This window comes from Mus caroli, chromosome 5 (assembly GCF_900094665.2).
Source record: "Mus caroli chromosome 5, CAROLI_EIJ_v1.1, whole genome shotgun sequence".
In the NCBI taxonomy this organism is placed as follows: Eukaryota; Metazoa; Chordata; class Mammalia; order Rodentia; family Muridae; genus Mus; species Mus caroli.
Window position 1 is genome coordinate 7923055 of NC_034574.1, and position 12612 is coordinate 7935666.

Here is a 12612-nt window from a genome sequence, read left to right on the forward strand (position 1 = left end):
TCTTTCTTTCTTTCTTTCTTTCTTTCTTTCTTTCTTTCTTTCTTTCTTTCTTTCTTTCTTTCTTTCTTTCTATACAAAGGCTGCCCCACTCCTGATCCCTCCTCACAGAGTTCCTTTTCCCATCATTCCTCCCCTTTGACTCTAAGATGCTACCCACCCCCAACCCTGCCCTGGTGTCCATCACCCTGCTGCATCAAGTCTCTGCAGGACTAGGGGAGTCCTCTCCTACTGTGTTGTATTTTTGTAATAACAGTGACCCAGAAAAAATGCATTTCAAACAAAATATTACTTCAATCCTTTGATAACAGGAAAAGCAAGCCAAAACAAAAACAAAAACAACAACAACAAAAAAAACCTGAGTCCTTGGAGATATAACAGTTATGTAAGAGTTAAGGCACAGCACAATGCAGGTGCTGTGTGCTCAGTTCATTTTTATAGAGTTAATGAATGGGAACCCGACTCTTACCTGCCATATTCTTGCTGACTGTGATAAATGTAAAGATGCCATTGTATTTCTTACCACAGGAACTCACATTTAAACTAGACACGCACGACCTGGAGTCTGGCAGGCTGAAATGTCCCTTTGATCCTCAGCAGCCTTTTGCTTCAGTAATGACAGGTAAGATCAGTGCAAACAAGTCGTGTGTCTAAGAGAGGTTCTGAAAAGGCCTGTGTAGACTAAACCACATTTTCTGACTGAATTGAATAGAATATTGGATTAGCCCTTCCCCACATGTTGGTACCAGCCTCACTATATGAACGTCATTGTCTGTGATGTGAATGGGGTGACAGCATTCCTGCATGTCTGCTTTTTAATCAAATGTCTGACTCAATTCGCTCCATAAAAATATACTTCTTTGTTCCAGAACTCTATTTACTCACCTGAGATTTTCTAATAGTCCCCTTTGACCCTTTTGTGCTCAGGAAAGTGCCACAGATAGCATTATATAGGAGGCAAATAAAAAAACAACGAATCAAGCTTCAGAATATGGCTGTAAACTATCAAGGCATCTTTGCTCTCATATTTCTATTAATAGAAATGTGAGTGTTTAGTTTTTTTCATGCCTGTAGCCTTGTCTAGCTTTCTATACATCTTAAATTCTCATAGAAAAGACTGTCTTGTTGAAAGGAAATAATGCTGTATGGTTTGAATTGTGTTCTATAGAACATCAGCAGGAGCCCTGCATTTTAAACATTATAAATACGCCTTTGTTTTGATTGGTTCATGACTTCAGTCTCTTATTATGTAACTTGTCTATCAACCGTATGAGGTAATGATAAGAGAGAAGTCTCATGACATTTTAATTTTCACATAGTGAGAACCAGAACTTTTGCTTTGAAGTAAGTGTGTGTTTCGAAGTTATACAACCCATGGTCATTTCTTCTTAGTAGATGCTGTAGATTATTTTCATCTGTTAAGTGGGACGGATAAGCCCTTAACAAAAAAGCAACACATTGTGGATATGCTGACCCTTCTTAGAAATCCCTGTATAACTCCAAAAATAAACATGCCTGCTTTTGAACCTGGACATTCAGGTCAACATTAGGGCTAGAACACACTTCTTTTTCTGACAAAATCTTAACATATTTGTAGTAGAAGATGTTTCAAATGATACATTGCTTTCTCTTCTCGAAGGCTTCTACAATGCTTTATATTGACTATCATTTGTTACTCTGTATTTAAATATTGATTTCTCATGGAAACCTTGGTATTTATCTGATATGTTGGAGAAATTTCTTTCAATGGTGGGGGGTGGTTTGCTAACTGTACCGAATGTATGCCACTGGGTTTTACCCCATTTTGTTTCTTGTAGTAGCTAGCAACTGACATTGAGTTTGAAGCATCCTAAAGGGTCCAGTGGAAAGCTATAAGACATAAGCAGGGAAATTCAAAAGTGTTTTAATCAGTGTTAAAAAGTGTCTCACATCCAGACAGTTTTGAAGATTCTGATCCAACAGTAAGTTACATTTCAGTGGTGTTTTTGTTCTAAGCCATTACATAGGTACTTAAGAAATGTAAATGACCTACATAGATTAGTCATTTTCACTTTATTTTTGGGTGTAACCCAAAGAAGCTTCCTGTCGAAATCTCTTGAAATAGCAGAGTTTTAACTTTCCGAAGGGCGACACATCATGCTGCAAGGACAGCCTTCTTCCTGCCTCCCCTCCCCAGGGCTGACAAGCACACTGGCAAACAGACAGAGGACATTGATCCTTAAACCCACTCAGACTCTCTCCATCCTTATATCTTTGCCTCTATTCCTGCTCTTTCTTCTTCCACATCTAAGTTTCTGTCTCCTCTCTCCTCCTCTTCCTCACCTTCTGTCCCTTCTCCCCATTCCACCCCTCCTCTCTTCTCACTCCTCTTTCCTCTTTTCCTTTCCTCCCTATTCTTCTTTCTCTGCTTCATGGAACATTCGCTTCATATAACATAGGACCAAAAGTCTAAGATGCAGCCAGAGTACAATCTTCCCTTTGTTTATCAGCGCCTTAGAGACACGGTCATCTCCAGGAATGCGGCATGTTATAATTACCAGGAATGACTTCAGTGTTGACAGCTCTCTTTCCGCAGGGGCTGGACAAAGAAAAGCTGTGGGCTGGGACGTTGTGTTAGTTAAGCAAATACGAATTTCACTATCCAGCTTTCTAGGTTGTGCTTCTTCTTATCAATGTTAATCAGGTTACTTCTTCACCTAAGCTATTCCTTCAGAATCTGAAAAACGTATGAAGCAACGTGTTGTAGTGTTAAGCAGACCATGTCCTGGGTGTGTTATGGTCATCTATGTCTGTTGTCTTAGCAGTCCCATGTTTGCTTTGTGTCTTGCAGATGAGCACCTCTACTCTGGAACAGCTTCTGATTTCCTTGGCAAAGACACTGCATTCACAAGGTCTCTTGGGCTAATGCAGGACCACCATTACATCAGAACTGACATTTCAGAGCACTACTGGCTCAATGGTTAGAGATGTCTCTTTTCTGTTTGTTTTGACTTTGCTTTTGGAAAAATGAGAAGTCCATTACTATGCATCCAAATGTGTTTGATGAGAGTTGTTTTAGTGCACCACTTAAGAATAGATTTGAAATGATTTCACATCAAATTAGACTAACCTCCAGAAATTGTGTGTGTGTGCGCGTGTGTGTGTGCGTGCGTGTGTGTGTGCGCGTGTGTGTGCGTGTGTGTGAGCATGTGCATGTGTGTGTGCGTGTGTGTGTGTGTGTGTGTGTGTGAGTGTGTGTGTTCGTGTGTGTGTGTGTGTGTGTGTGTGAATAGCTGAGAGTTACTATGTCCTATAACCTTAACATATCTTTAGTACTCTTGTGCTCTAATAAAGATGTTATTTTTTTAAAAGATTTTAAAAAGATTTACAATGATATTTGAGACATTATTGTTTTAACACTTTAATTTTAAAGACAAGTAAAGTTTATGTGTGAAAAATTGAGTGATTTGACCAACATCTCAAAATCTATCAGCTATAGAGCCAGGGTTCCACCTGTCAATCTGTGATCTATGTTTTAATTACAAAGCATATTAGCTAAACAGAAAGGAGACAAATAGTAATGCTATCTTTTTTGTCATATTTAAATCACATGCAATAATACATGCTTTAATAATTATATACACTGTGTATAAGTTAAATAGTATTTTCCAGTTCATATCATGTTTTGGCAGAGATAAGTTTAATACTAATTTCTGATGCTATAATTAGCTTGGTTTTAGAAAAAGAAATCGAAGATTTTAAAATATTGATATAGGTTTGCCTTATTATTAGTATATTTAAATACCATATGGTATTTGTGGTTTAAAAAGCAGATTTTTTTTAAATCTCTAGAGAATTTATGTGGTTGCATCAAGGACTAATATAAGACTATTTTACACAATGTCTTACTTTAGTCAATTTACAGGGGAAAATAACATAGTTTATTTAAACAGTCAGAGCACATTTACCAGTCCCAGCAAAATTAGTGGCTTTAGTAGAGAATGCCAAACCAGAGATTTCCAAGGGGCTATCTTCCTATCTCTGAGTGTCTTTTGAACAGTGACAATATAAACAAAAGGAAAGACACTTTTTTAAACACTCCTTTTGTCAAAACCTGTAATTCAACTTGTTTACCCAGTAAAGTGATTTCCAAACTTGCCCCAAAGAAAAATCTACTAAAAATTAATGGGTTTTAGGATTACTTGATTTGAGAGCAACCTCACAGATGTCCCCTTTGATACCTGCTTATATAAATATTCTTGTGGTTTTAAAATAAAGTACAAAATTTCATCTGTCTATTTAGGAATGGCAAATGTCCCCACATAAAAATTTGGTTAGAAGATAATCTAGACAATCTTCATTATGACATGTCCCTAAAGAAGTCTACGTATGCAAGTTTTGTCTAAAATATTATTATTGTTGCTGCTATTTGAGTAGAATTAAAAATAGAACACTTTTCAAATGATCTGCAACTTCTAAGTCTTTTGCATTCTGAATGCTACTCTACTCAAAGGACCTACATAGATAGGCAGTGCACAGCCAAGTTCCTCTGCCTATCTGTGTAGGTCCATTGTATGTTGCTAAGCATGGAGTCTCAGGGTAGTGAACAAGGTGGCTGAAAACACTTTCATCTTATTAGCTGTCCATTCCCTCAGTCTCTGCATTATCTTTGTCCCTGTATTTCTTGCAGACAGAACAAATTTTGGGTTAAAAGTTTTGTAGGTATATTAATGTCCTTATCCCTCTACTGAGGATCCTGAGTGGCTACAGGAGCTGGCTCCTTCAGGTTCCATATCCCTACTGCTGTGAGTCTCAGCTAAGGTCACCCCCATAGACTCCTGGGAGCCTCCCCTATCCCAGGTCTCTGGCATGTCCTAGAGATGTTCCCCAACCTCCACCATTCATTTTCTTGGCCCTCTGGCCCTCTCTCCTGTCTCTGCCTATACTTGATCCTGAACATTGCTTCTTTCTCGTTCCCATCCCCTCTCCAACACAGTTCCCCTTCTACATCTGTCTCCTATGACTATTTTATTCCCCCTTGTAAGAGAGATTCAAGATTCAAGAGATTTGGCCTTCCTCCTTGTTGAGCTTTTTTGGGTCTGTGGAGCTAGCATGGATATATTGTGCTATTTGGCAAATAATACTTATGTCCATTTGGCTGGGTTACCTCACTCAGGATAATATTCCCAACTTCCTTCCATTTGCCAACAAAATGCATGGTGTGTTTGTTTTTAATAGCCGAATAGTATTCCATTGTGTAAATAAATCAAATTTTCTGTATCTATTCTTTGGTTGAGGGGCATCTGAGTTATTTCTAGTTTCTGGCTATTACAAATAAAGCTGCTATTACCTAGTGGATTAGGTGTCCTTGTAATATAGTGGAGAATTTGGGGGGGGGTGGTATATGTAGAGGGTGGGTATAGATAGGTCTTCAGGTAGAATTATTCCCAATTTTCTGGGAAACTACCAGAATGGTTTTACTTGGTGTGTGTGTGTGTGTGTGTGTGTGTGTGTGTGTGTGTGTGTGTGTGTTTCTTTTTCTTTTTGTTTTTTTTTTTAAGATTTATTTTATTTATATGAGTTCACTGTAGTTGTCTTCAGACATACCAGAAGAGGGCATCAGATCACATTACAGATAGCTGTGAGCCACCATGTGGTTGTTGGGAATTGAACTAAGGACCTATGGAAGAACAGTCAGTGCTTTTAACTGCTGAGCCATCTCTCCAGCCCCGTGTGTGTATGTTTCTTAAAGTTAACTAGTGACATACTAAAGACGAATAGACAGTGATGTGGACAGGAGGACAAGTCCATTGAGAAAATGAGTACAAATGAGAGGTACTAGAAACAAAAGTAGCAAAGGTAGTTAGAAGAATATGAAAGTATGCAGCCAATCATACATGAGAGGGACAGTATTTCTTGGTGGATAGGAGCATAGTATTTCATGGTGGATAGGAACATAATATTTCATGGTGGATAGGAGCATAAGCTGAGTCTAATATAGAGGCCGAGAGAGAGAGAAAATGAATGTAGTCGAAAAGATATATGGTAGGAATTTTTTTAAGAATTTGAGGAGCTAACATTCATGGAAATTATTCAAGACAATATTTACTTATTAATAGTCAAAGTGACCAAAAACTTAACCTCCCAGAATATTTCTAGATACTTCTATCATTATTCTATTCTTAAACTACATCAACTTACACACACACACACACACACACACACACATTATCTGTTTTATTTGAATATCAATACCTGTTTGAAAATCTTGATTATCTCTTAAGTGGGGACTTGTTAACAATATTTTTGGCATTCTAAGATTGGAATTGGTGTCAGGATAACCACCACTGATATTATTGGTGAAAGTGAGAGAAGTAGGAGGCAAAATAAAAAGACTCAACATTCTTTTTTCTGGGGTTGCGGGTGGGGGTTGGGGGTGGTACACACCTTTAATCCTAGCACTTGGGAGGCAGAGGCAGGCAGATTTCTGAGTTCGAGGCCAGCCTGGTATACAAAGTGAGTTCCAGGACAGCCAGGGCTATACAGAGAAACCCTGTCTCGAAAGAAACAAAACAAAACAATAACAACAACAAAAAACAGCAACAACAACAAAAGTTTGGGATGGTTTCGGATGTTCTTCCGAAGGTCCTGAGTTCAAATCCCAGTAATAACAGCATGGTGACTCACAACCACCTGTAATGAGATCTGACATCCTCTTCTGGTGTGTCTGAAGACAGCTACAATGTGCTTATTTATAATAACAAATAAATCTTGGGGCTGAAGAGATGGCTCAGTGGGTAAGAGCACTGGCTGCTCTTCCAGAGATCCTGAGTTCAATTCTCAGCAACCGCATGGTGGCTCACAACCATCTGTAATGGGATCTGACACCCTCTTCTGGTGTGACTGAAGAGAGCAACAGTGTACATTAAATAAATGCATACATACATACATACATAAAACAAATAATTCTTCACACATACACACACACAAAAGGAAAAGAAAAATAGAAAACCTTTGCTTTCCCCCATGTCTCTTTAGCATTTAACATTTAACCTACTGACCTCCTTTCCTTCCTTCTCTCCTTTCAGTGAGCTCACCCCACCTTGTGGTCTCCACTGATATATGTGCTGTTTCCTGAAACGTGAATCCCTTAAAATGTGGCCTTACAATGTTTATATGGGTTCATACAAAAGCCGTGTAAGGGAGGAACAGTTTCTTGTGGCTCACAGTTCAAGGGCGTAGTACACTGAGGCAGCTGCTGGAGTTGTACCAGCAGTCGGGAAGCGGCAAGAGAAGAATGCTGCTCCTGGCTCCTCTGTTCATTTTCTTTCTCTGGAATCATAGCCCAAGGCATGAGGTCACTCACCTTTAAGTGGGCTGTCCCATTTACTTAACCTGATTTGTAAAACCCTCATGAGCAGGCTTGGAGACTTGTGTCATGCTAATTATTTATTCCACCAAGATGAAAACCATCATACTTGGTCTGCTTTTGGTTCTTTAATGAACTTTCACTTTAATTGCATCTAAAAATCTCTAAGTAAAATTTTTATATCTTGTTTTGCATTTGAAGTGCCCCTTGGCACTTCAGTTTCCTGATGTTCTCTCTCATAATTTTCCTAGTTTCCTTCACCTATTTACCTTGAATTTATCTTTGATCCCTTCCAGTCAGTCCTTCAGTTCCTTTATCTACTCTGTCAGTAAGCACCTCTATTTCCTTCCAACCCTCTATTGACCTTGTTCTTTCCGAGGCCACTAACCTCCTGTAAGTCTCAAGGCCTCAAAGAGGTTTATTGCCCCTATTTGATTGTTTACCACCTAATTTCCCTCACTTTCATCTCTCCCTTTTCATTTCTTTATATAGCATACATGTTAGATGTTATCTCAGGCAATTTTACAGTGCAATTTTGTTTAATGACATAATTTTGACAAAATTACTATTTGCTTGTTACTCACAGGAAAACATTATAAGCCAGATACTTAGACACTTAACCAGGATATCCAGGTAAGGTTGAAACTAAAATAAATCTGTCCAGCTTTGGATGCTAAACTATTTCCAGAGCATACAGGCAATACAGGCTTGTTCTGCACAAGCAAGAGTCCAGGCTCTTATATTGTCTTCATATTCAAGTTATATGTCATGTATGCTCCATGTGGGGCTAAAGCACACCAAAGATGTAGGTCTGGCAGTGAAGGGTACAGCTCCAGAGAAAAGGATCCCAGATCAGCTGTAGGAGAGGTCCAGGAGTCTGGGCAGGACTGAGAACCTGTAAGCAGCTCATCACGCATTTGCTGAGGGAACGGAAAGCCAGAATGAAGAGACCACATTGCTTCCAGTTATGCAACCAGTCAAGACTTCCTTGGTCCCTGGAAATCAGGCCAGAGCAAAGGAAGAAATTGTAGAAACTCGGTAACATTCCTATAATGAGGAGAGAATATATATATATATACTGAGCAATTATTTTTAATATGATGGTTATGAAATTTTTTAGTAGAATTAAGCTGCTGGCCACTCAGGGAATTTAAAATCCTTAAATATACCCCATGCTGTGTCCTTTACCCCATTTGGGAGCAGCCAGAATGAGAACAGCTAAAGTCTCTCTTGTTCAGACTCTCTTCATGAAGCCCCCTTCATGACTCAAGAACCAAGTGCTGGAGTCTTCCTTGAAGTTACTTCTTAAATACGTTATCAGGATACAGAATAACACAGCAGAAACCCTGTGTGCAGTTCTCAGTAAAGCTTAAGCCGGTCTCACTCCCCATAAATATAAACTTTAGATGCATACAGAGGCAGGGACACAGGGACAGGTCAGGGTGATTACTCAAATGGGGTTGAGTTTCTGTAAGACTCTAGGGTGAATCTACAGAATGTCACCACGTGGGACATGAAAACAAGTAATGAACCTTGGAGGCATGTGTTTTTGTTTTCTTTCTGGAGTAGCTGGGAACTTTTGTTTTAAATTTTCTTTTTTACCATATTAGAGGGAATTTTAATTTAAAGTTTCTGTTGAAACTCTCTGTTGTCTGTAAATTATCCCACATGGAAGGAGATGTTAAAACAATTGGAAGACAACATAAGAAGGAATCAAAGACAATTAGAAAACCCTGACAATAAAGTATACTGGGATAGGTATGGTTACCGTGTGCAAAAGAGGCTGGTGGGAGAAAGAAACATGGTATGTTCAGTAGGCTAAGATTTTGTCATCTTCAATTGGCAGTGCCTCATGGTGTCATGCTAGGAGTTTAGGTCTCTAAACTCGTAGTTTCAAACTCGGACCCTATTACAACATGTGTTGTAAATGCCAGGGGGTGGGGAGTTTGTTATAATAAAGCCCAGGTGTCTATTGCTATGGGTTTAAATTGTTGAATTCAACAACCATGCACTAATTAAATGATAGCTATTTTTACCCAAAATTGGCAGCCAATGAGGAGAGAATTTCTATCATGAAACGCTAACAACAGTCTCCTAAGACGAGACCTTCGTGTAATCTAAAAGAAAAGAACGCACTATTCTAAAAATGCGTGTTTATTTTGAGCGTGTAATTATGTTTATTGTTTAAATCACAGAACAGAGCACTATGTGATACTCACTCTTCTTTTCCATCATTAGATTTCTTCATACAATAAACAGTTGGCTTTGACTTTCCCTCAAAAATAATTTTCTTCCAAAACTTGTAAAAGAACCACACTCAATAAAAGTCAGTAATGACTGAATAACGCAAAGTCATGGATGTTACATGTTCTATGTTATTTAACAGTTAAAAGATTAGTGCTTGCAAAACTATGGTAATTTCTGCCATCCATGTCAGGCAGAATTCCTGGAACTGGGCTGCTGTCACACTCTAGCTTTCTGTCATTTCAAGGGGTCTTCTTTGCCCACAGCTGCATGTTTTCATTTTCAAAAAGGTTGCCCTTGTGTGCCTGCAGCACAGCCTCAGCATGTCCCAAATGCCTGTACTCTCTTTAGACCCTGTATATTCTACTCTATATAGAGAGTTTGTTTATGCAAATAAAGTGAAGATCAGTCAGCACAAATCATCTCAGGTGACCATTCTCCCAACTCCTCATCTGATTGTCTTACAAAGACCCATCTATCTATCTATCTATCTATCTATCTATCTATCTATCTATCTATCTAGGACGTTCTCTTCCTTCCTTCCTTCCTTCCTTCCTTCCTTCCTTCCTTCCTTCCTTCCTTCCTTCCTTCTTCCTTTCTCTCTCTCTCTCTCTCTCTCTCTCTCTCTCTCTTCTTTCTTTCTGTCTGTCTGTCTGTCTTCCTTTCTTTCTCTTCTCTTTTTTTTTAAATTTTTTTTGAGACAAGTTTTCTCTGTTTAACAAAGAAATGAGTTCCAGGCTGTCCTAGAACTCACTCTGTAGACCAGGCTGGTCTCAAATTCACAGAAATCTACCTACCTCTGTCTTCCATGTGGTAGGACAAAAGGGATTTGCCACTATGCCTGTATTGCTTGTTTATTTGCTTAATACAAGAGGGGCTCATTGCATAGCCCAAACTAGCTAGGACTTACTATGATGGTTAAGCTTGCCTTGAACTCAGAGCAGTCCTCCTATGCCATTATTCAAAGTACTTGGATTGAGTAACCATTATCACCTTGAAGAATCTTTTTATAAACAATTTCCTCCTTTGATTTGGCCTGACTATTTGGTAGTTTTCTGTTTTGAATTATGAAATCCTCATTATTTTCTAAAGTAAAGATTATAAACTTTCGATCTTTTTGTTTGGATGGTTTGAGTTTTGTTATTGTTGTGTTTTGTTTTGTTTTGTTTTGTTTTGTTTTGTTTTGTTTTGTTTTAAGATAGGTCCTTACCAGTAGCTCTGGCTGTCTCGGTAATCACTATGTAGATTCTGCTGTCCCTAAAAGTACAGAGATCCTCCTATCTCTTTCCACATCTAGACTGCACCTCCAATACCGGACTGCTAGGATTAAAGGCATGTGGTACTGTACCAGGCAAGAATGTGCATTTCATACCACTGATTTTAAGTTTTCATTAAAAATTTATATTAGTAAGCTAGGGACATGGGACAGCAATAATAATCACTCCTTGTTCTCCCAAATGATCTGGATACAGCACCAACATAGGAGCTCACAGGCAAAGGTAATTCTAGTCTCAGGAATTCTGAGAATCTCTTCTAGGTCTGTGGGCAATATACATAAAAATGGTGCACAGATATACATGCTAGCAAAATATCCATGCACACAATAAAATAGAATATAATAGAGTCAAAGAGAATGCTAAATTTAAAACTAGGAAATAAACTTATGTCTGTTACCTAGCTCCAAAAATATACCAACATTTCAAGAGTCATTGTAATTCATGTGTAACTTTCATTGCTTTTATAGTTAAGTGCTACAATCTATTATGCTCAGATTAATGTCTGTTATAAGCTCTTGCATTTGTCTAAAAGAAGAGGTCCAGTCGTATTCCTATGATTTCTAAATACTTTGTGTTGGCTTCCTTTAAGCTCACTCTAAGTACTAAAGATTTACTTATTCATTTCTTGTTCTCTCATACAGCCATACATTTTCATCACTGGCCAATCTTTATCTACAGAGTGCTCATATCCATGTCATTGACTCATAAATTCAGATGATTAAAAGCATCTTGGTTTTTATTTTTCAGTTAATGCTCACGTAGCTAACCGATGACTGGATTTTTTTATCAAGTGTTACAGCATTGCATTAGAGACTGTTAACATATTCTGTACAGTATTACCCATCCATGTTTTATGTCTGTAGGAATGTTATCATTTTCCACACTGACACTCCTTTTAAGGTAGCTGTAGCATCAGAACTTGTTTGCTTCAGCTTTTTATTACATATGCAAATGTTTACCTACTCCAAATGAAAATTGGACCCAGTTTTTATTGGTTATTATTTCATCCTAGTAGTCCTTAGCATTAATACTAATGATTCATCTTCATTAAATTATTGAAGTCCTAGTCACACATATAGAAAACATTTATGATGTTTCCTAGTATCTGTGTGTTTTGTTTGAAACAGGGATTTTTTTGTAGTCCAAGTTGGCCTCAAACTTGCTACTTAGGCAAGGATGACCTTGTCTTCCCCTCCCTAGACAAATAACATTAGCATTAGAGATGCCCTCATGGCACTTAGCTGTGATGGTTCCTTTTAAGGAAATATTAAAATAACAAGTCAAAAGAGTTTGTTTGTAAAAAGGATTGTTTCTACTTTTCTCAAGAATAAAAATCAATTGCAATTTGTCAGCAACTAGAATGTTAGGCTGGTAGACCACACTCCAAACCAAAAGCCTGAGTAGAAATGTGATTGAGCCTTGCCAATTTAAGATACCTTTTCAAGTCTCAAGTGCTTTTCTAAAAATAACTTCTAGGTATTTTTGGGTCTTAACAAAAGCTGGATTATAAGGGATATAAGGTGCATTGTGAAGTGATAAGGAATAAAGAAAAGAAGTTTGTTCAGGCATTTCTCTCCTCTCTTTCCTTAGGGCATAAGGGATTGAATGAGTCTAAGGGCTGTCCAGAAAAGGCTAGGCTGATAGTAACAAAAGTACTGATCACTTGATTTCTCTCTCTCTCTCTCTCTCTCTCTCTCTCTCTCTCTCTCTCTCTCTCTCTCTCTCCTGTGTGTGTGTGTGTGTGTG

The 12612-nt window shown here is 38.3% G+C and overlaps 1 protein-coding gene across 1 annotated transcript in view; it reads left to right on the plus strand.

Moving 5' to 3' along the window:
* Window positions 1–12612, plus strand: part of Sema3d (semaphorin 3D) — a 186624-nt gene that overhangs the window by 117196 nt on the left and 56816 nt on the right. The window contains exons 6-7 of the mRNA XM_021162841.1: window positions 526–619; window positions 2828–2956. Coding sequence (XP_021018500.1) covers window positions 526–619; window positions 2828–2956 — 223 coding nt within the window. The remainder of the gene's footprint in view (window positions 1–525; window positions 620–2827; window positions 2957–12612) is intronic.